At 38.4% G+C, this 23,620-nt stretch overlaps 1 protein-coding gene across 7 annotated transcripts; it reads left to right on the forward strand.

Moving 5' to 3' along the window:
- The first annotated feature begins 5,052 nt into the window (after positions 1-5,052).
- Positions 5,053-23,620, forward strand: SH3BP5L (SH3 binding domain protein 5 like). 7 transcript variants are annotated; one of them, XM_007483066.3, is made up of 8 exons: positions 5,053-5,280; positions 6,174-6,376; positions 6,946-7,579; positions 15,787-15,849; positions 16,465-16,593; positions 17,398-17,559; positions 19,880-20,053; positions 20,974-23,620. In XM_007483066.3, exons 3-8 carry the CDS (start codon positions 7,394-7,396, stop codon positions 21,421-21,423), a joined length of 1,164 nt encoding a protein of 387 aa, XP_007483128.1. In that variant the 5' UTR covers positions 5,053-5,280; positions 6,174-6,376; positions 6,946-7,393; the 3' UTR covers positions 21,424-23,620. The 7 variants fall into 7 exon arrangements, with proteins under 7 accessions (XP_007483128.1, XP_056673485.1, XP_007483127.1 ...); XM_056817507.1 differs by having other exon boundaries at positions 5,072-5,280; positions 6,174-6,250; XM_007483065.3 differs by lacking the exon at positions 5,053-5,280 and adding an exon at positions 5,381-5,555.

The raw sequence follows: 23,620 nt of genomic DNA on the forward strand, positions 1-23,620 counted from the left end.
GAACCCCCAAGTTTTGCCCTGTCTCTTTAAGGGAAGTCCCAGCCTGACCTTATCTCAAACTGAACAATAAATTTTAAAGTACCTAATGATCTCAGCCTATATATATATATAATCTAGATATAATCAGATCTTAAGTACCCTTTTTGTTTTAGAAGTTTCTCCCATCATAGTGACATGGGCATTGTACCCCCAGATACTCAGGCAAACTATTATGGACAGAGAGATGCACCTCCAGGCTACACCTCCATCCTATCAGGTTACATCTCAAGATATCTGTTTGTTAAGGAATCTTTATGTCCCCAGGCAGATCCACCCCATCAAATGCCAGAGTGACTAACACTCTCTGTTGTAAAAAGTATAAAATCCCCAGAACTGATGTCCTCTGGAGGACAGCCTTTCCATCCATGCTGTCCTCCCAGGGAACTGCTCCCCATCTTGCTGTCCCACCTTGCTATCCTCCTGGCCATTCTCAACATTACTTTCTAAATTAATAAATTTCTTTTTTTGTTTTTAAGCTAAGTTTTGGAGTCTTGCATTCTTGCAAAAGGTATCCTTCCCGACCCCCAGGGGTACACATCTGCATCCCATAACAATATCAGAGACCTCTCCCAGGTAGTCAAGTGCCTGGTTGGAATCATCCTTTTGTATCCATTGTAGAATATCAGCCTCTCTCTGATAATCTAGCCCTGGACCCCTCATTTTCTTGTGTCCATTGTAAAGCTAATCAATCACACTTTCCTGTCCTTTATTCCCCCAAAAGGAATATAAGACCTCAAGTTCTATTACTCTTCTGAAAATCTCCTTTTGTGGTATGTTTTCCCAGTGTCCCAGAGCTTTGGCCCTGTGTGATATTAAGTGCTTCATTCTGTGTGGAAGCCAAGCATATTTCTTGTCCTGATTAAAGACTTGTTCTTTCTAACTACTTTAGTGGTTCTGTGTTTTCAAAGTTGACACCTTGTAGAGCAGAAATAGGATTTCAATGAAACTGCAAAATTATTTTATGTACATCCTGCTTTTCTTTTAAAATATATAATAGGGGGCAGTGGCTCAATGGATTGAGAAGCAAGCCTTGAGATGGTAGGTCTTGGGTTCAAATGTGGCCTTAGACATGTCCTGTGTGACTCTAGGCAATTGCCTAGCTCTTACCACTTTTCTGCCTTGGAACCAATACATAGTATTGATTCCAAGATGGAATGTAAGGTTTTAAAAGTAAAATAAAATATATGATAAATTCAAAATGTAACTTTCAAAATTGTTATGGTTATCTGTATTTATTTTCTGGCCTTCCTGCTGTTAGCATCTATGCATTTAAAAAAATGTTTCAATTAGGGGGCAGCTAGGTGGCTCAGTGGATTGAGAGCCAGACCCAGAGATAGGAGGTCCTGGATTCAAATATGGCCTCAGATACTTCCTAGCTGTGTGACCCTGGGCAAGTCACTTAAGCTCCATTGCCTAGCTCTTACCACTCTTTTGCCTTGGAACCAATACACAGTATTGATCCCAAGACAGAAGTAAAGGGTTTAAAAAATAAGTTTCAATGACCCAGATTTCTTTCTTTTCTATATTTTGGAAACTCTATTACTAACCCTCCTCTTCTTCCTATCTTCTTTCCTTCTAAACTGGAAAAAAATAAAACAAAATTTTTGTAACCAATATGAGTAGTCAAACAAAACAAATTCCCACAATGGTCAGGCATGAAAATGCATGGATTATTCTGCATTGGGAGTGAAAAATTCCCTACCCCCTCATATGAGGATTGGATTTTAATGTTAGCAGTAGTTTTGAGTTAATCATAATTGTAATTCTAGAACAGTCAAATAATGTTAGCATAAGTGATGATTTTAGTAGGCCATTCGTAATTATTTTAGTGTAAGTATTAAGATTTTGAATTAAGTAAATAACTGCTTTAGCATATGTAATCATTGTAAGTGTAGGTCTCAGTTTGAGGCCTTAGCCTTAAAATTGCTATATCATGCACCTTTGGCAATAATTATGATCTTGAACTTGTTATCCAGTATATGTCATTAGACCTGACCCTGGGTTCAAAGCCTGGTACCACCCAACACCACCTACTCCTATTATTTGCATCACTAGTCCAGCCTCCCCTGCTCCCCCTGCTCCCCCACTTCCCCTTTGTCTATCAAGTGACTTTCAAGTCATCATCAAGTGACTTCTACCAATGAGAAGTATTTCCTGATTACTTTAACTAATCCATATCTCTCTATTTTTATCACTATTCTGAATTATTTTTAAACTGGTATATAAGTTGTCTGATTCTTTTGGGCATAAAAGAAATCTTCTCACAATGGTCGGGGGCTTGACCAGGAGTGAGACTGGCTATCTCCCAATAAACCTATTCTTTTTTGCTTGGAGACTTTGCTTCTCTTATTTGCATTCCTGTGCTTAAAAATTACGCAACATCTTGAGTTCATCACCTTTTTATCAAAAAGTAGGCTTCATCTAGAATCCTGGTCATTGTACTGATCAGAATTTTTAAGAATTTCAAAATTGTTTGCATTTTCAATATTTTTATTGTTGTTCTAATGGTTCTCTCCAATCTATATTAGACATTCATACATGTTCTAGGTTTCTCTGAAGCTGTCCCTTTCACAATGTCTTATGGTGTAATAACAGTCCATATAGTAATTTGTCCAGCCATTGTCTAATTGATAGGACCCTTTCTAGTTTCTAGTTCTTTGCCGCTACAAAAAGAATTGCTATACTATAAATATTTTTATAGGTTTAAATCCTTTCCCTCTTTTTCTGATCCTTCTGGTGTGAGAGCCTAGTAGTAGCATCATAGAGTCAAAAGGTTTCTATGGTTTAGTAACATTTGGGTATAGTTTCAAATTGCCTTACAGAATTATGGAAAAAAACAAAGCTCCAAAAGCATTCCATTAATGTTCCTGTTTTCTCACAGCCCCTCTAACAATTATAGTTTTCCTTTTTTTTGGTCAATTTTATGGTTGTGATCTAAAAATTCAGAGTTATTTTAATATTTATTTAATTATTAGTTATTTGGAGCATTTTTTTCATATGGCAGTTGATAGCTTGGATTTTTTTCCTTTGATCAATTTGATCAAAAAAAGTTCATATCCTTTGTCTATTTATTCAAGAAAGATTCTTTGAGTGTTGTGGCCCATGCCTTGTTTCTTGTTCTTATACATTTGAATCATTTCCTCATATACTGGATATGAAAATTTTATCAGAAAAACTTGCTGCAAGTATTTTTCCTCTATACTTGCTTATCTTCTGATTTTAGCTATATTGGTTTTGTTTTTGCAAAAGATTTTTGATTTTATATTATCAAAATTGTCTATTTTACATTTTGTTACTTTCTGCCTCTTGTTTGGTACTGAACTCTTCCCCTATATTTAGTTCTGACAAATGATTTCTTCCTTGTGCTTCTATTTAGTTTATACGGTCATCATCCTTGGTCTGCAGTATGACATGCTGATTTATACCCAGTTTGTGCCAAACTGATTTTCAGTTTTCTCAACATTTTTTGTTGAAGAGTGAGTTTTTGCTCTAATAGTTGGGCAGAATCTTTGGGTTGATCAAACATTAGACTATTGTGTTCATTTACTTCTTTATACTGTATACCTAATCTGTTCCACTCATCAACATATTTCTTAACTACTATTGAGCTGTCTTGATCATTATTATTTTGTAGTACAGAGTGAGATTTGGTTCAATCCACATTCCCCCCCCCCCCCATTAATTCCTTTGAGATTCTTGATCTTTTTTCTTCCAAAGGAATTTTGTAACTTTTTTCTAAGTTGATAAAACAATTCTTTTGAACTTTGATTGGTATGACACTAAGTAAATTAATTTAGGTAGAATTGTTATTTTTATTATATTGGCTTAGTCTACCCACAAGCAATTAATATTTCTCTAATTATTTTGATCTATCATTATTTCTATAAAGAGTGTTTTGTAATTATGTTGATATAGTTCCTCTGTGTGACTTGGCAGGTAGATTTCCAAATATTTTATTTTTTCTGTAGTTTTTTAAAAAATTGAATTTCTCATATTATCTTTTTTCCTGCTGGACTGGTAATATACAGAAATGCTGATGATTTATGTGGATTTACTTTATATACTGCTACTTTGCTGAAGTTGATGACCTGGGTCCTGAAGAATCAGACACGATTGAATGACTGAACAACAAAAGCAATCTATTTGTTCTTTTCCTTTTTCATCCATCTATCTATTATGACAAGTTTTACCTCAAAGGTAGGGATTGTCCTACTTTTGTTTTGTATCTCCACCATCTATAACTGAACTTGGAACATAGCATAACAAACACATTGATAGTCTTGTGTGGACAGATAAAAAATTCTGTCATTTAACCTATATAAAAGCCAGTTTTATAAGCATAAACATTGTTTATCTCATCAGTGTTAATTGCTGAACAGAGATCAATAATCTTGAGTCCTCAATTCATTTGTTGAATTTCTAATCGATATTCAATATCAATAGAATGCATTCTAAATCCAACCAATTCACATAAAAATAAGAGCACTGTGAATTAATAATCAATTTCTGTGTGTATATACATAGTGTATGTATATGTATGTATATGTATGGGTGTGTGTATATACATAGGAAGTAGTCAGAGGTGTTGAGTGGCATGGAAAAGAGTGGGTTAGTTATATAAGAAACTGAAAAAGTCGTGTCCTATTAGGATTGTTTGATTATAATAAATTGCGATTAGCTTGGCAAGGTACTTTACTAGGGATTATCGGGCAGGAACTTGGATAAGAACACACTTTATATTATATAATGTTTAGCATTATTTCTCTCTGCCACACTAAAGCTTAAATAACTGTTCGGGGTTATTTTCTTTTGAAAGAGGAAACTTTAATTCATAAGATTAAACAATCTTTCTAAAATAAATAGATGTTGCTTAATTTTCTTAAAACCCTTCTGGATCGATTCCTGAAAAAGTTCAAAATGGCTCTAAGCCCCAAATAGAGGCTCGTTCATTGATCCAATTGGCTGAGCTACTTAACCGAGCTCCCAACAGCCATTCTGTGGCGTCACTGCCGCCGGAAAGAGATGATTCCTGAAACATCCTGCCTTTTCCTCTGCATCATCGACGTGGCAAAATGTCAGTCCCCACGAACCAAGGCCATCATGGAGGATTCCGTTTTATTTTAATATATTCTCTATACAGCAGCAACGCTTTGCTTTGAGAATACAGGCTTTCTTCCTTGTAATTTCTCCTTTCAATTTTTAATCTCGACCTGGACACGGGATAACTCAGATCCTTTCGAGGTGATTTGAATTGAGTAAACTGGTGGACACCATGTTGTACGGAAAACTAGAGTACAGCTAAGGCAGTGGCTGTGGGGGGAATGGGAGGAGTCGGAAGTCGGAAGTCAATGGTGTTTGGGGGCGGAGCTAGCAGTGAGGAGAGGTGGGGTTGCTAAGCAATGATGCATTTCCTCTTTTGCTCCCTCCGATAGTGTGTGGTTGGACGGGTTTGTCGGGGGGAGGGAAAAAGGGAGGGCAGAAAGAGGTTGGTTGCCACTGGGAAGCCCCGGACACAGGTAGGTAAACTGAGGCGCGGGAGGGCCTGGTGCTGGAGAGGAATTGTTCATTTGGTTGCGAGTGTTTGAGTAGAGGAGTTTGGGGGCTAGGGTTGTGTTTGGTTCTAGGGAGGAATGCGGGGTAGGGCACTGTGATGAGAGTAGTGGGGAAGAGAAGGGAATTAAAAGCAGGAGCCCTTGGGGGCAGGTCTGTTGGAACGACCCTCGGGACATGGGTTTGGAGAAATGGACGGAAGAGGGGTATTAAAAGTCGCGCAAGTACCGAGAGTGGGGAGGAAGCTGTTGAGAAGAGAGAGAGACGAAGGAATAACAGTGTTGGAAGGGCCTCAATCCCATCTAGTTCAACAATTCATTACCTTAGTGGGAATCCATGTACATGTAGTGCCATCTAGTATTAGTATTGAAGACTTGTAGTGAGTGGGACCCCCATCCCTTTTTTTGGATAACCCTAATTTTTTGGAATTTTATCTCTAACTTTGTCCTCTTCTCTGCGACTTCCACCATTACTCCTAGTTATGCCCTTTGGTGCCAAACAAAACAAGTCTAATCCTACTCTAACATATGATCGATCGTCTTTCAAATACTTGAAGACAGTTATATCTTTTTTTTTTCCTCCAGGCTAAATGTACTTCACTTCATTCAACTTACCCTCATATGGAATGATCTCAAAGCCTTTTGCCATCCTCTATCAGGAGGTTGGTCAAGGTTCATAAGGAAGAAGAAGGCTGGTAAAGGTCGAGGAGAAGATGAGAAAGGAGGAAGGAGGCTGGTAAAAGGATGAGAAAGCCAGGAGATAGGAAGGGGGTAGGAAAAGAGAGAAGGTGAGAGTTTCTTCTCTTCCCTTCTCTTACCTCCATTCCCTCCAGGCAGGGGGGAAAAAGAATGAAGTAGGGTTTGGAGATAAGAGATTGATAAAATGATAAGGAAAGTAGGTTGGAGGAAGATATGCTCCATTTGAATAGGAAAGACATAGAAAAGTATAGGAGTATCAGTATGTTCTGGTTTGGGGGAAACGGGGTAAGAAAAGAACTTTGGGCAAGCATAGGGAAGGAGAAAATTGGTAGCGTAGGGAGCTCAGAAAAAAGGATAGGCCAATGAAGAAGTCAGGCCCCTGTAAGGTTAGTATTTTTGAAAAGAGAAGGCTACCATTTGGTGGATTTGTTTGAGGTGAACAACCAATTTTTTGTAAGAGACAATTAGAGAAGAAGGGGAATGGAATAGAAAATTGGGGGGGGGGGTATGGATTGATGACCATAGAAGTAAAAGGATGAATTAAAAGAATATTGTGAGAGAGTTGAGGGATGAGATTGGGAATGAATTGGCATTTGAGGAGAGGGCTTATTGTTGGGGACTCTGTATTTGAGAATAATTTGTCTTTTGATCTTTACAGTTTCTTTTCAGAAATCTTCACAGACCAATCCAGGTTTCTGCCTTCACCCAGGCTGGACTTTACTACTCCAGCTGCTACTTCATCCTGGAGGCACCTTGCCTCTTCTCTACCCGAATGGTGCTACTTTCTGCTGATCCAGGATCTAGACCTCCTTTGTCCCTTACTTCAGAGCTGGTGTTCCAGGTCTCTCCTACTGGTAGAACCCACACCAGGAAACAAGAACTTGCCCCTAGACAATATTTCTCTAAACTAAGAAACCTCTTTATTAGTTTGAATTTGACCCTCCAACAATTGTTTCGCCCTCTTTGAAGACTCAGGAGCTTTTGTCCTTGAACCTTCTTCATCCTTTGAGGAGAAATTTCTCCCTAGGATAGCTTTAGGTCAGGTCCTTGGTGCCAACATGCTAGTCTGTTTTTATGAATAGGACCTTGCCTATTTCCTGATTGGCATGGCTGAGCCAAGACAGGTTCCAGGTGGCCGTGAGACTCCACAAGGGGAGCTTCGGCCAGATGTTGTTGAAGATGAGGCCTCTGTGAGTTCAGGTCCAGAGGAGATGGGAGGAGGAAGAAGTGGCAGTAGCAGTGAGACAAAGTTATCTCCTAGAGAGGAGGAAGAACTGGATCCTAGAATACAGGTGAGAAAATGAAAATGTTTGAACAGAGGGATTCAGCTAATTCTTTGTTGCTTCAGAAAGAAAACTAGAATAAATGGGTTAAAGTTACGGGGAGACAGATTTCAACTTGATGTTATTAGTCTGGCCAGGGGAGGAAATAGGAGCACTGAATTTGGAATCAAAGGAACTGTGACTTCATTGCTTACTTAAGTGACCTTGTATATGCCACTTCACTCTGGGCTTTAGTTTCCTCAACCTGAAAATGAAAGAGTTGGACTACTTTATAATTATCTAATACACAAGATCTCTTGTAACCCTTTAACAATTGATTCTATTAGTATATTGCATATCTCCTGTCCCTGGTAGTGTGAAAGCAGAGGGTGGCATTGCTTAGAGATCTTGTAGAAGCAATTTTTGATGTATAGGTTGTATATGAGCGACTTTAGATGAAATTTTTTATCCTTAACATTCCTGTCTCCCAGAGGTATGCTAGAGCCAGCTTAAGCTGGCTCTCAAGAGCAAATAGTTCACATTTTTAGTGTAAACATTTGCACCTCATAAAGAGGCATTTTTATTTTGTTAATTATCTAGACATAAGAAATTGATGGGAAAAATGTTAATAATGTAGGCTAAATTTAAGTATATTGTATATACCTTTTTTCCCAGAGAGCTGTTTGATGAACATTTATCCTGCACACTGCTATATTCTTCCCTTGCCCTCTTCTAACAGTCTCTTAGGGCTTATTAAAAATTCTGCTTAGTGTTAAAGAAGTATACTTCATGAAATAATGTGAATAGTTGGAATTGAATAGAATATCAACCTAATTCCTGGGTGCTGAAGGGATTAAGAATAGAAGAACTAGGGGGCAGTTGGGTAGCTCAGTGGATTGAGAGAGGTCCTAGGTTCAAATCTGGCCTCAGACACTTCCCAGCTGTGTGATCCTGGGGAAGTCACTTGACCCCCATTGCCCAGCCCTTTCCAATCTTCTGCCTTGGAATCAATACGCAGTATATTTTTTAATTAAATCCTTACCTTCTGCAGAAGGTAAGGATTTAATTAATAAAAAGAAAGAAAGAATAGAGGAACTAGGGGCAGCTGGGTAGCTCAGTGGATTGAGAACCAGGCCTAGAGACGGGGGTCCTAGGTTCAAATCTGGCCTCAGCCACTTCCTAGCTGTGTGACCCTGGGCAAGTCACTTGACCCCCATTGCCTAGCCCTTACCACTCTTCTGCCTTGGAGCCAATACACAGTATTGACTCCAAGACAGAAGGTAAGGGTTTAAAAAAAAAGAATAGAGGAACTATTAGAATGGAATCAATTGAATCAAGGAGGCATTTTGAAGTAGGGGTGGAGAGGGGAGGACTCTACAGTGTTTTTATTGTCCATGTTTGATCTCTTGGTTAAACTGTATTGTTGTGGCCTTGGTTATTATGTAGATGAAGCCTCTGAGAAATCACTTAATTTCAAGTTCTTAACTTTTGCCTAGAAGCATTTGAAAGTCCTCTGCATTCATATTTCTAAACTGATACCATGATGGGCAAAGAAATAGAAGCCGAGGTCACTGTTCTCAAAATGGTTCCTTTATTTTAAAAAATAAATTGTTATGGCTACCTGCTTTTTTAAGTATCATCAGAATTTCATTAAGTATCTTTCCTCTTACATCTCAGAGAGCCATCCCACATAACAAATAATATTTTTTTACAGAGAAAAAAGGAGGAAAAGGGAAAAAAATCAGCAGAATTGGTCAATATACTTTAAAAAGTCTGAGAATATAAGCAGTGTAGCATACCTGTTGATTTTCCATCTCAGCATCATAGTAGAGTAAGGGTATCTCAATAGTAATAGCAACAACAGTGATATAATAACTCACATTTATATAGTGCTATAAGGTTTGCAAAGCATTTAAAAAACACTATTTCATTTTATACTCACAACATTCCTGGGAAGGAAGTGCTCTTATTCCCATTTTTACCAGTGAGTAAACTAAGGAAGAGAGAGGCTAAATGATTTCCTCAGTGTCAGGTGGTAACTATCTGAGGCTAGAACTTAATTTAGATCTTCTGGACCACAGGTTTAATCCCCTATCTATCATTCTACCTCACTGTGTCTTGCCAGTAAGTTGCTGGTAGTCATAGTTTGTTGAAGGTACAATATGCACCCAAGTCTTTAGGACTCCCAAGAGTAGCCTTCTATCTCAAACGCTAGTGTGTTTAAGAGTAGGAGCTAAAATAAACAAACATTATGGCTTCCATCTTTCCTTTGAGAAACTTTCCCTGGTGCAGGAGAAAATAAGACTTTAATATATGACTTTTTGTATCAGGCAACAGTGCAGTACTGTGTAAACCAGTATTAAATTACCTAGTACCAACTGTAGGATTTCAGGGAAAGTAAGGGTCAGTTGTATAGTAAAGGTTTTGTAAGATTTGATTTAAGTTGAGAATTGAGTTTGCAGTGGAAATCTGCTACTCACCAAATTAATTGTTATATTTACCTTAGTACTTTGATCTGAAGCAGTCCAAATTTTTTGATATCCTGATGGGTTATTGTTGGAATGAAGTTTAGGTTTGTGGATAGAGATCAATGACATAGACTCAATTACTGGTACCCAGGTATCAGTAGCTGATTCTGATTTTGTTGCTGGATGTATATTTTATTCCCTTTAAATGTCTCTTGCAAATCATTTTCTTGGACTTCATCTGTGACCCTTTGCCCTCATCCCACTCTGGAATGTCCTTTCTATTCTCTGACTCTTTCTAAACCTCAGTCAAGATTTCCTTCTTTAGAATGTTATTGTTCTGTAGTTTTGTGATGGGGTTTTCTTGGCAAAGATAAGGAAGTGATTTGTTGTTTCCTTCTCTAGTTCATTTTACAGATGAGGAAACTGAGGCAGCAAAGTAACTTGCCCTGAGTCACATAGCTAGTAAATGCCCAAGGCCAGATTTGACTTCAGGCCAAACTCTGTAGCCAGTGTATCACCATGCCTTCCCTAATTTTTTGATCATTGCTTTACTTTGATTCTTATTAGGATTTTAATATTTTTTCCTCTCCCTCCTTCTTATTGCTCTGTTGTTTTAAATGTATTTATGAATATTTCCCCGTATTATTTTGTTTTTCTGTCTCCTACTAGACTTGGAGAGATTATTTATGTCAGATTTTCTTCTCTACCTCTATCAGAGTTCAATACAAACTTTACATGTAGGAAATAATTTTTATATATATATATTTATATATACATATAAATATATATATATATGCTATTGAATAAAGGACTCCTTTAGAGCCAAACAGGTGCAGTTTGGGGTAATTTATTCTATTTACCTTTTTCTGTTGGTAGAGGGAAATGAGTGACCTGAGCCTTTAGGAATTCAGACTATTGTCCTAGCATCCTGGGAATTTGTTTGACCTGCTTTAAGGAGGTCAGCCTATTTAGTTGACTCATTGACAGAAGAATTGAGCTGACTCACATAGCATTCTTTATGCATTCCATTTCAGCTGAGTATTTTCAGAGTTCTCTGCTTGAACAGCTAAAGTGGCATGTGTTACCAACAACAAAAAAATAGTGGCCACCACAAATGGAGAAACAAGACAAGTCAGCAAAGATTTCCTGACCCCACTTTATCTTTGATTTGCCCTTCATGCTGGTCTGGCTACCATCCCATTACTTTGAAGACTTAGCTAGAAATTTGTGACTCAAAAAAGGTATGCTGGCTTCCCTGCTTATCTATTGTCATGATCAAAAAGCTTTTATTAAGTATCCAGTTGCATGTTAACCTTTTTAGAGAGCATGTACTTTAAGAGAGCCTTTTATATAGGGAAGCAGCATAGTATAGTGAAGAGGATATTTATAAACAGAAGACCTGAATTTGAATTCTGATTCTGTTTATTACCTATTTGATTTTGGACAAGTCACTTAATCTCTCTGGGCTTCAGTTCCTCATCAAAAAATGAAGGTGTTGAACTAGGTGGCTTCTAAGACCCCTTCCAGCTCTGAATATACAATCCTATGATCCTGGGCTTTGTTCTCTCCTCATTCTTCCCCTTCCTTCTTCCAACCCTTCATTTCTTTGGTGCTTGTGGGCTCAATTTTCATTAAAGATGACTTCTAGACCTATATTTCTTGTCTTAGTCTCTTAAATTTCCATCCTGCATCACCAATTGCCCATTGGCCATTTTGAATTAGGTTTCTCATAGGCATGTCAAATTCAGAACAGAACTTTCCCCACCAAATCCAACCTTCTGAATATCCCTATTCTCTTGAGGGCAGCCCCAGGATGAGGATCACAACCTAGTAGTCCATGTTTACTTATTCTTCCTTATTCCACGTATCTAGTTAGTTGCTATACCTTGCAGATTCCTCCTTTATTATATCTTTTATCCATACCCTTCTCTCTACAGTATTTCTTGCATCCTTGCCCTTCTTTCCACTTATCTAGCCACCACCTAGTTCAAACTTCTTCCCTTTTTACTAGAACTATTGCAGTACTCTGCTAATTGGTCTCCTTGCCTCATATCTGTCCCATTTCAAATCTGTCATCCATATAGATGTCTAAGCAGTATTCCAAAAGAATAGATATGACCATGTCATTCCTTCATTATAAATTCTGCTGGCTTTCTAAAATAAAATACATTTTAAGCTCATTACAACCTGGCCTCGGCCTTCCTTGCCAGAATTATTTTATATAATTTTTCTTCAGGCACATGATGGCCCAAGCAAAATGACCTTTTTGTTGTTCCTTACAACATTCCCTGTCCTATCTCTATGCCTTTGTATTTGCCATTCTCCCTGGCAGAAATTTATTCTCTAACTCCATCTTTGAAAATTCATAGCTTTCAAAGCTCAGCTCAGGTGCCACCTCTTCCATGAGGCCTTTCTTGACCTCTTCTAGCTGGTAGTATCCACCTTTCCCCAGATACTTCATATTTGCTTTTATATTGCATATGTTTGCTATTTTAATATGTGCCTGTTATCTTTCTTGACAGTAGTTTTATTTTTAATTTTTGTATCCCCAGTAAACAGTGCTTTTCACATAGGGGTTTGTGCTGATTGATCTTTCAATATTATGGTCTTGGCCCACCTAAAAAAGCTGTTCTTTTTTTCAATTTTTTATTTATTTTATGTTATTTCTCAATGGCTCCCTTAACCAATAGAACCTTCTCCCTTAATAAATTAAATATATTTAAGCAAAACAACCCATTGGTCATATCTAAAAAAGCATACCTTAGTTGGAACATAGAGATCATCACCTCTCTGTCAAAAGGTTGGAGTCATCTTTAAAAATAATTAAACCTAGACACCAAAGAAGGAATGAGGGATAGAAGAAGGAAAGAGAGGAATGCCTAGATGGACAGATCATTGGAGCATATATTTAGAACTGGAAGGAACAAGCTAAGTTGAACTCCCTCATTTTACAGAAAAGGAACTGAGGCCTAGAGAGATGATGTAATTTGCTCAATATCACATAGATAATAAATGACAGCTGTAATCTGAACCCAAGACCTCTGATTACAAATCTGATTACTAAATACAGTGAGTCATCATTGGTTATTGATTCCAAAGTCTTTTAGTGTTGTTTTGCTATTGCTTTCCATGTTTGTTGTGGTCATTATGTAAATTGTTCTCTTGGTTTTGTTTACTTTGTTCAGTGTTATTTCATATAGATCTTTCAGATTTCTCTGAATTCTTCATATTTATCTTTTTATGGTATATTCTATTATATTCATACCCATTCTCCAAACAATGGGCACCCCCATTCTTTCCAGTTCTTTGCTACTATAAAAAATTGTGTATGAAAGAGAAAGGAGACTTTCCCCTCTGGCTTTGACATCCTTGTGGTGTATGTGCCTAATAGTAGTATTACAGGATAAAGGAGTATGTATACTGTTTAGAGACATTTTTAGGGTAATTCTAAATTGTTTTTCAAAATGACCAATTCATAGTTTCACCAACAGTACATTATCTTCCCAAAGCTCCTCCAACATTTATCACTAATCTTTTGTTACTTTTGCCAATCTCATGAATTTGAGGTGAAACCTCAGAGTTTGGTTTAGTTTTCAATTTTGAGCTGTTCATCCGTTTGGAATGAGGTGCTATCTATCATCAGTTCTCAGTGGAACATAAAACCAATTGGTAAACATTTATAAGATGACTATGGAATCATATTTATCTATGACCTCGGCTTTAACATTAAAAAAAATGGGGGGGGATATATTTTGTTTTTACATCACTATAATTTTTATTGAACTATCCCTTTTAACAAAGAATAAAAAAAGAAAGGGAAAACAGAAGTTCAGCAAAAGTGATTAACATATTACCAGAATTTGATAACATATGTATTTCTCCATATTCTACATTTCTATAAAGTAGGAGAGATTTTTATTTTCTTCTTTCTTTTTTGGTGTTATACTTGATCTTGATCTAGAGAAAGACTCATATTCCTGACTTCAAAATCTGGCCTCTGACACTTACTAGCTCTGACTGTTAGCAAGTCATAATACCCTGTTTGTCTTAGTTTCCTCTTCTGTCAAATGAATGGAGAAGGAAATGGGAAACCACTCCAGTATCTTTTCCAAGAAAAACTCACATGGGGTTACGAGTTGACATGATTGAAAAGTCTTTAAACAACAATAACAATAGCAGCAACAACTTGGTCTTTATAATTACCTAGCATTCATTTTCACTTTTCTGCTCTAGTTATTGTTCCATTTATTTTAAAAAATACATTTTTTTAAACTTTTACCTTCCATCTTAGTTGACTCACTTTGTATTGGTTCTAAGGCAGAAAAATTGTATAGGCTAAGCAGTGGGAGTTAAGTTACTTGCCCAGGGTCACACAGCTAGGAAGCATCTGAGGTCAAATTTGAACCCAGGACCTCCCACCTATGGGCCTGGCTCAATCCACTGAGCCACCCAGCTGCCTTTGCTTCTTCCATATTTATTGTAGTCATTGTATATATATTTTTTCTAATTCTGCTGACTTTACTCTGTATTAATTATCTAAACCCCATGTATCATCATTCATTTCTTCATATTCATCTTTTCTTACAGCAAAATAATGTTCTGTTATATTTAGTGTACTATAATTCTTTTAGCCATTCCCAAGCCATGGGCATCTACTTCATTTCTAGTTCTTTTCTATTGCAAAAAAAGAAAGCTCCAAATATTCTTATATGTGGACCTTTCTATCTCTATCCTCCTCAAAGTATATGCCTGGTGTAGGCTCTCTGGTTCAGAGTACAGACATTTTAGTCTTAACATAATTCTTAATTGCTTTCTAGATGGTTGGACTAATTCATAACTCCACCAATATTGTGATTTAGTGTGTCTGATCTTTTTACATCCCCTCCAACATTGATCATTCCTAGACAGCTATGTGGCCACAGTGGATAGAGCATTGGGCCTAGAATTATGAAGACCTGAATTCAAGTCTGGCCTCTAACACTTATTAACTGTGTTGACCCCAGGCAAGTCATTCCTCTGTTTGTCCCAGTTTCTTCATCAAAAATCGTGGAGATAATAATAGCTCCTACCTCTCAATTTGTTGTGAGATTCAAATGAGATAATATTGTCAAGTTCTTAGTAAGTAGTACTATATAGCTATTATTACTATTATTTTTTATTATTTTAAAATCTTTGCCAATTTACTGAATGTGAGGTAAAACCTTTATCAGTTAATATGTATTAAGTCAACTAGCTCAGAATAACACAGCTTAATAATAAGCACATGACTTGATTTGCTACATTTGACTCTAATTTTCTTTGTGATGTGGTGGTATGTCAGGGTAGCTGAGACTGGGTTAGAACTCTTAGTTAAGACCTTTCCTTTGTCACAGACCTTTTTCCCACTGCCCATTCCTAGACATGTATAAATCTCATCTTTCTGCTTCTTCTCTTGCATATAGGCCAAATGAGTAGTCTCCTTTCCATCCTGTGTGTGTGTGTGTGTGTGTGTGTGTGTGTGTGTGTGTGTGTGTGTGTGTGTAAGAGAGAGAAAGAGAGAGAGAGATTTTGTCTGGGGGTGTAGGGCATGGCATATGGTCTCTAAAAGGTTTGCCATCACTGCCTTAGACCATAGGATTGATTGCCATTTCCATTGTTAAAAGACTCTTGATGGATATAACCCTTCTTACTCTCTAAAAAATGCAAAGGAGGCTCTTTTTTCTAGATGGGATTTATGCCTTCTAAGGATCTGGATAACTAATTCCTCTTCCTTCATCTCCCCTTGGACAGGAAGAGCTAGAGCACTTGAACCAGGCCAGTGAAGAAATCAACCAAGTAGAGTTACAACTGGATGTGAGTGTCCTTCACCTGTTCATCTACCTGGGGCACCAACATGGGATTTTGAATATCACTTATCTTTAGTCACAGGAATCTGAGATATGCCTTGTGCAGGGAGCAGCATGGAATAGTGGAAAGAATATCGACTTTGGAATCAGAGTACTAGGTGTGAATCCTGGCCTTGCCACTTTAAACCTGTGTAAAGTTGGAGAAGTTATTTAAATTCTCTGGGCCTCATCTGTAAAATAATAAGTGTGTTATATTAAGTTAATTTAGAATTCTTTTCAGCAATAAATCTTTGATCTTCTAATAATTGCCCTCTGGGGTATCTCTTTTCCTTCCCCTTTGTTTCCTTTTTTGCCTAAATTTATATGAGGGAGTAGAGAAGGGAAAGGAGGAATAGCAATCTTTCTGCTCGCTTTAGCTTTACTTTCTCAGGAAGAAACAAAGACAGCAATAATCATGTTTTTGTTTCAAACTATTTCTTGGATTCCAGGCACACTGGCTCCAATTCCAGCTTGAAACCATGGTGTCTTGTGGGGAGGGGGAAAGGAAAATCTCTGGGATGGGGAATTTTAGAACACTGAGAGGACCATTTAGGATTCTTGACTTCTCATATCTTGTCAACAGGAGGCCCGGACCACATATCGGAGAATCTTACAAGAGTCAGCTCGAAAGCTCAATACACAGGGCTCTCACTTGGGAAGCTGCATTGATAAGGCCCGGCCATATTATGAGGCACGGAGGCTGGCCAAGGAGGTATCGGCACTCATATCCCCTGAAAGCACATATTTTCTTCTACTGAGCAGAGAGAGCTGACTCATGTGTAGGCATATTGTACCTCCACATATGTGAGTTTAGTACCTTTTCTTAGTTGTTTTACATGATACGGTAGAAAGCCAGCTGGTCTAGAAGTTGCCTAACTTGGGCTCTCTAATTTTGGTTTGCCACTGGATAGCTATATAGTCTTGAACAAATCATTTCCCTTCCTTTGGTCTCAATTTTTGATCTGTAAAATGACTGGTTTGGAATAGACAATTTTTAGGGTCTCTGCTAAGCTCTGCTCATATTTGCCTTTGTATATAGCATTTTAAGGTTTGAAAAGGGCTTTCTTTGTGACACTGTGAGGTTGATAGTGTAGGTACTATTAATCTCGTTTTACAGATGAGGAAATTGAGGCTCTGAAAGGTAAATGATGTCTTCATGTTCACATAGCTAGACAATATTTGAGGTAAGATTTGAAACCAAATCTGAGCCCTAGTCTGGTGCTTTTTCTTGCATCTGCCTCTGCTACCTCTTCCTCTATTTTCTATCTTTCTACAGAAATGTGTCTCCAATTAGGGTTTTCATAACATTGTTTGAGAGAGAAAAGAGGACAGTAAGATTGACTTCTCATTTCTTCTGACTCTACTGAATATGGGATTGTCATATTCTTGGGGCAGACATGGAGGGGAAGAATCTATTATAGCTACCTTTCTCATAATTGGTTCTCCCTCAACCAGAATTTTCTTGGTTAGGGGAAGTCTGGGCCTCTTCTGTGACTGCTCCCCATCCTCTCTCCAGGCTCAGCAGGAAACACAGAAGGCAGCCCTGCGCTACGAACGGGCAGTGAGCATGCACAATGCTGCTCGAGAGATGGTGTTTGTGGCAGAACAAGGTGTCATGGCTGACAAGAACCGGCTTGATCCTACATGGCAGGAGATGCTTAATCATGCCACCTGCAAGGTGAGGGGGTAGCCAGCAGCATCAATCCTTCCCTTCCTTTATTTCTTATATTTTCTCCTTTAAGCTGTATCTAATTTCCCTCCTAAAATTCTGTTCCCTAATATTTTACCACTCCCACCCCCTTTTCCCCACAATTGTCTTTACTCTTTCTTGACTTCTCAAGTTTGTCCTCTGTGTTTCAGTCAAGAAAAGCTCTTCATTCGTCCTTTATCCTCTTCTGCCAGGCTTTTCCTCTAATTTATTCTGAATGTAAACTCTTATGCCAAAGAGGGGTGCCCCCTCATTGGCTTTTTGTCAATGTGCCCATCAATCATTTTTGTTTTCTTTCTCTTTTATTTCCCTCTTATCCCCAAATTTCTGTAACTCCTTCTAGGTAAAGTGTAATATTTTATACATCTCTAGTAAGAGAATATTTAGAAGCATAAGCTGATTATGTGAAATGATTCACTGGGGAGACTAGGCATATTAATCTCCCAAGGATCTCAGTTAGAGAGATTTCAACATGCTCATCTCCCAATAGAATAATAGTGGGGATTATTGGAAGAGAATTTCTCTCTCCATTATGTCACTTTTTTAAATGTCATCTCTCAGTGACCTGGAGGTCAAAGACCACTGAGTAAACTCAAGTATAGGTAAGCCTTCAGAGAAAGGAAGTTAAAAAACCAAGGAACCAATGAGACAGCAAACTGATTCCATAGGCACTGCTCCCCAGGGCAGCCCAGGCAAATTAAGAAACTATGGTTGGTTCCTTAGATATGATGTGTGAGAGCTAGTAGGTGGAGAAAACAGCTTATAAGAGGAGAACCAGGAGCTTGTGGAGGAGCTGAGGAACCCTTGAAGGTTAACTTCAGTCCATCATGGTGGCCAAAAGATTAGTAAGCTCAATAATTCTCTACCTCTCTCCTACCTTTCCCTCTCTTTACTACTACTACTACTTTGATTTAATAAAGTTATAAAGCTACTAGCAACCTCATAATTTTATTATTACAGCTTCTTTATTTGTTGCTCTCTTATTAGCTTTTTCTTTGAACAGCCCCATCCTTGAGGACTAATCTCACACAGTTCATCTCTCCATTGTATTCATATCACTTCAGCCTTTGTGTATATAGCTCTGTGCAACTATAATTACTTAAGTCTGTTATTCATTTCTTATTTATATTCTTGTCAGCAGCTTTAATGTTCTCTGAATCAATAAGTATTTGAATATATTTTATATATAATAACAATAATTCACATTACATAATACTTTAAGGCTTGCAGTGTTTTACATACATTATCATAGTTGATCTTCATAACAACTCTATGAGGTAGGTATTATTATTATTCCAGTTTTATAGGTGAGGAAACAGAAGCTCAGGTTAAATGACATATCAAGTAAATTCCTGAATCAAGAGTGAAACTCGGGTCTTTGTGACTTCAGGGCTATATCTATTCTACCATACTGAGTTTATAATAATAATAATTGACATTTGTGTATCAATATTTGCAAAGCACTTCATGTATTATCTCATTCAGTCCTTGTAAAAATAGGTGATATCAGTATTATTATCCCCATTTTACAGAGGACATTTAGGCTTAGAGTAGTTAAGTGACATAATCATATAGCAAATAAATACTGTAGGTAGGTAGCTAGGTGTCACAGGCCTGGAGTCAAAAAAGAAATGCCTTCTAATGCTGATGCAGAAACTTTCTAGCTTTGTGACCCTGAGCAAGTCGTTTAATTTCTCTTTGCCTCATTACAGTTTCTCATCTGTAAAATGGGGATAATAATAGCACCCAAACTTAAACTTAGCACAGTGCCTGGGACGTAGAAAGCACTATATAAATGTCAGTGATGGATAAGATGTACGACCATGAAATTTTTCTTTACCATCCTCACCAAGAATAATAACTAAAAACAAATGTCCTGCTGCTGACGTATCAGTAGAATGGTCTAAGATGGTTGTTTTATCAGAATCCTTTCAAGTAGCATATAGTGTAAAAAGAGACTGAGATGTACCACATGTACTAGATGTAACACATGTACTATTGGCTCACATGCTCCAGAATTTAAAACAAATCAAGTGTCTGAACAAATTGGGCTGTAATAAAATCTGCCTTGACTTTCATTAGGCTTATTGCCTTCACCTTTATCTTCATAATATGAGCCTTTGCACTCAATGAAGTGTTTAGTACAGAGTGATAGTTGTCTTAGATCTTTTATCTATTTAGCTTTTGGATGTCAGGTTGGGGAGAGACCAAAGGAAGAAAGCCTTTGGAAGTTGATTTCATCCAGTTGTCTGTCTCTCATGCTTTGTGTTTTTTGTCCCATGGGACCCAGGTGAATGAGGCAGAGGAAGAACGTCTTCGGGGAGAGCGGGAGCACCAACGGGTGACCAGGCTATGCCAACAGGCTGAGGCCCGGGTACAGGCCTTACAAAAGACTCTTAGGCGAGTCATTGGCAAGAGCCGTCCATATTTTGAGCTTAAGGCTCAGTTTAACCAAATTTTAGAGGTAAGTTGCTTTGGTAGCCAGGCATGAGTGAGACTGGGAGGCAATTGGATAAGAGAAACCTGGGATAAATCTGAAAAGAAAATAGTATATGAGAATAAAGGGAAAGGGAAAGAGAAAGACAGTTTGAGATATGAGCAGCAATTTTACTATTCAGAAATATCCAAATAGGGTAGGGATTTGGATGTTTGATCCTGGGCGACTATATGAATGATGTGGCCATCTCCAATACTGTGCCAAGAAAGATCGATGTAGTTCAAGAGACTTTAGAGAAGCTTGAGAAGTGAGAAGGGAAAGAGGAGTACTCAGTGGAGGCAAAAAAGAAAGGGGAAATGTGAAGAGATGGAAAATCAGGAGGAAAAGATTGAGAAAAGTGAAGCTGAGTGTATAGGAATGAAAGGGACCCCAGAGAAGATAAAGGTAGAGCCTAGAGAAATATTAGGAAGGAGATAACACAGGAGAATGGAATTAGAGAAGGACAGAGAAGAAAGAACAGAAAGAGCAAAGAAGTCAAAGAGAAGAATTGTGGGTGTAAGTAAGATTAAGGAGAAAGAAGTATGTGAAGAGAAGAAAGGGAATGAGTAGGGGAGGTGAAGAATGGAAAGTTAATTGTTGAGAAAGGATGATGTTTGAGGCAGATATTGGAACAGTGATGCAGATACTTAAAAATTGAAGAATTCCTTGAGGTTAGTAGAGGAAGAAAATACTGAGGTAAAAGGAAGAAAAAGTATAAATATTAGAAACTGATAGGAAAAAGGAGAGGAAATAAGAAAAAGTATTAAGGTGAGAAGGAATCCAAGTGAGGAAGAAGACAAAATTACAGGGAAGATGACAGAGTAAAATGAGGATAAAGGAAATTTAGGAAGACCTTTAGAGGGTTTAATTGGTAGACCATTTCATATTTCTGTTTTTGCTTCCTTTAGGAACACAAGGCCAAGGTGACTGGACTGGAACAACAAGTGTCTCAGGCCAAGACCCGCTACTCTGTTGCCCTGAGAAATCTTGAGCAGATCAGTGAGCAGATCCACGCCCGCCGCAGGGGTTTGCCTCAGGCCCCAGTTCACAGGCGTTCTTCCCCTGTGGGGGCTGAAGCTGGACCTGAGAGTGGGGATAGTGGAGACCCCAGGGTTGAGGGGGCAGAGGGTGGATATCTGGAGGAAAGTGGGACCCTTGAACCTGGCCCTGCCCCTGATACCTTGAGCCTCCTGAGCCTTCGCACTGTTGCCTCAGACCTACAGAAATGTGATTCAGTAGAACACTTGAGGGGCCTTTCGGACCATGCCAGCTTGGATGGCCAGGAGCTAAGCCCTGAGGGTGGTGGAGATCGAGGGAGTGGGAGTCGGGGTCGTCACCAACGAAGCATCAGCTTGTAGCCCTCACTTTCCCAAAGAGTTGGGAGTGTCTCTTCTTTTTGTCCCTGAACCTTTTCTCACTCAGGGGGTTCTTACAGACTCTGTTGGTGTCCCTTTTCCCTTTGAGTGCTCCTCTATTTTGAAAAGCCTCTATCACCTCTGTCTCTGATGCTCTCTTCTTTTTCTCTCCTCACTGTCTCATGCACTTCTCTTTCACTATTGTAGATCTCACTTCTGCCTTATTCTTATTCTGAGAGGCTCTTCTCACCCCTCTCTTTCCTAGCTTGGGCTCTTCTCTATCCATCATTCTCTGTCTCCTACCTGAATTTCTGTTTGTGTTTCACCATTTTTGTCTGTCTCACCCCTCTCTTCTTCCCCTCAGGGAATTCAGTCCAGAAGGAAACTGACCAGGGGAGTGATACTGTCCATGGAGGCTCCAAGTTGCTTTTCTCATTCATGCTACACCCCAACCCAATCCCATAGACACATTTTCCACAATCATCTTTCCCCTCTTTAAGATTCTAATCTCTTACTAAGGCCCCCCAAATGCTGCTGGACCCTACTGGGGATTCTTATGTTTTTTTGCCCTATCCTAAACTGCCTAGATTGTAACCCTACAATATAAGAAGTTCATTTATTCAAGATGCCTTTCACCAGATTTTCTCTTAGATTTTTATTGACTCAAAAACCCCCTACAAAAACCCCCTCAAAACTCAAAAAACAGTTAAGTCTTATAGGGTGATGGTAAAGAAATCTGAGATTGACTCCCTCTTTCTTGGTCCCCAAATCAGCAATGATAGTCTAGGTTTCCTGCCAGTGGGCTATGTAAACAGGGTTCCTGTTTCCAACGGCTTTGGTGTTTTTTCATCCAACTTCTGATTTTTTTAAGATTGACACGGTTCTATTGGAGTCTAATTTGAGAGATCATTTTGGGAGGGCCGGGAGTGAGATTGTTCGAACTTTAAAATAAATGACCTCCCTCTGTGCTCTTGTTGCTAGTGATTCACCATGTTTTATCTATCAAGTGGAAAATGCCTAGTCCTCTTCTCCAGCTGCCCAATATATGAGTCAAGGATAGATTTATGAACTACTGTTCCTCATTTTACCATCTCTCTTACATCATGGGTAGGAGAATTTGGGTACTGTTGGGGCTAGACCCAATTCCCCCCTATCCCCCTTCCCCTCCTCCAATATAAATTTCTATTTCTATATCCCTCTTAACTTGGCTGCTATATTCCCTTCCCACCTCCTATCCCCACCTGTATCCACCATCTGTAGAAGACGGAGAATAAGATGTGCCAATGAGAGCCCCTTAATTCTTTAATTATAGCTCCAAGGAAATTAGAGCCTAGAGAGGTCTGTCATATCTATAGTATATACAGTGACCCTCACACATCCTTAGGTTGTATGTTAAGGGGATGTTATTTTCCTTTTTGACTATCTAGAAGACATGGAAAGTGGTTCCTTTTGACAGGGGCTATAGAGAAATCCATTTGTCTTTGTTTCTTACTTCATCTGTATTTCATAGGTACTCTTCTACCCCCCTTCCCACCCCCCTTAAGGCACTCATCTCTGCATATGTGTTTTGGGAGAACAAAGGTTTACATTTTAAACTCTTATCCTGAATGTTGTTTCCCCAGAGCGGGGCAAAATGGTCATAATGAAAACCATTGTGTTTGAAGTGACTGTTGTGTAGAAGTGGAAGGAGGACGGGGGAGTGTATATGAGAATGGAGGGGCAGACTGATAGGATTTTATTTAAATAAAAAATGAACTGGAATTTCTTCCTGTCTATTGTCTGTATACAAAGGGAAATGGTGAATAGCAATGAGGAAGATTATAAAATTTGAAAGTCTCCAACTGATTTCAACTGCTAGGCTTATCTAGCCTTTGATTTTGAGATAAGCGTTGGTATCACAGTACCTACTAGAATTTAATTTTGTTTTGTAAACTTTGAAATAACTCATAAATATGTTATCTGTAAACAAAGAAATCTTAATCTCTAGAATTCTAGTAAGCTTTTATGGCCTATAGGACACTTCTATCTAAGAAATATGGCCTATCAGTATACAAACTCAGCACATCTGAAAAGTTTCTTACCTTCCAAATTTGCTTCTCCTTTCTATCAGTAGTACTTGTTTGCCATGATTCAAACTTTGTTTTTTTGACGCTTCTTCACTTTTTATGTCTATAAATAAATTCTTGGTGACTAAATAGCA

Source organism: Monodelphis domestica, chromosome 2, assembly GCF_027887165.1.
Source record: "Monodelphis domestica isolate mMonDom1 chromosome 2, mMonDom1.pri, whole genome shotgun sequence".
In the NCBI taxonomy this organism is placed as follows: Eukaryota; Metazoa; Chordata; class Mammalia; order Didelphimorphia; family Didelphidae; genus Monodelphis; species Monodelphis domestica.

Coding starts and splice junctions, on each gene's coding strand:
- SH3BP5L (XM_007483066.3), top strand. CDS start 7,394: ATGGCTGAGCCAAGACAGGTTCCAGGTGGCCGTGAGACTCCACAAGGG. Junction 15,850..16,464: donor AAGTAGAGTTACAACTGGAT/GTGAGTGTCCTT, acceptor TCTTGTCAACAG/GAGGCCCGGACCACATATCG. Junction 20,054..20,973: donor AGTTTAACCAAATTTTAGAG/GTAAGTTGCTTT, acceptor TGCTTCCTTTAG/GAACACAAGGCCAAGGTGAC.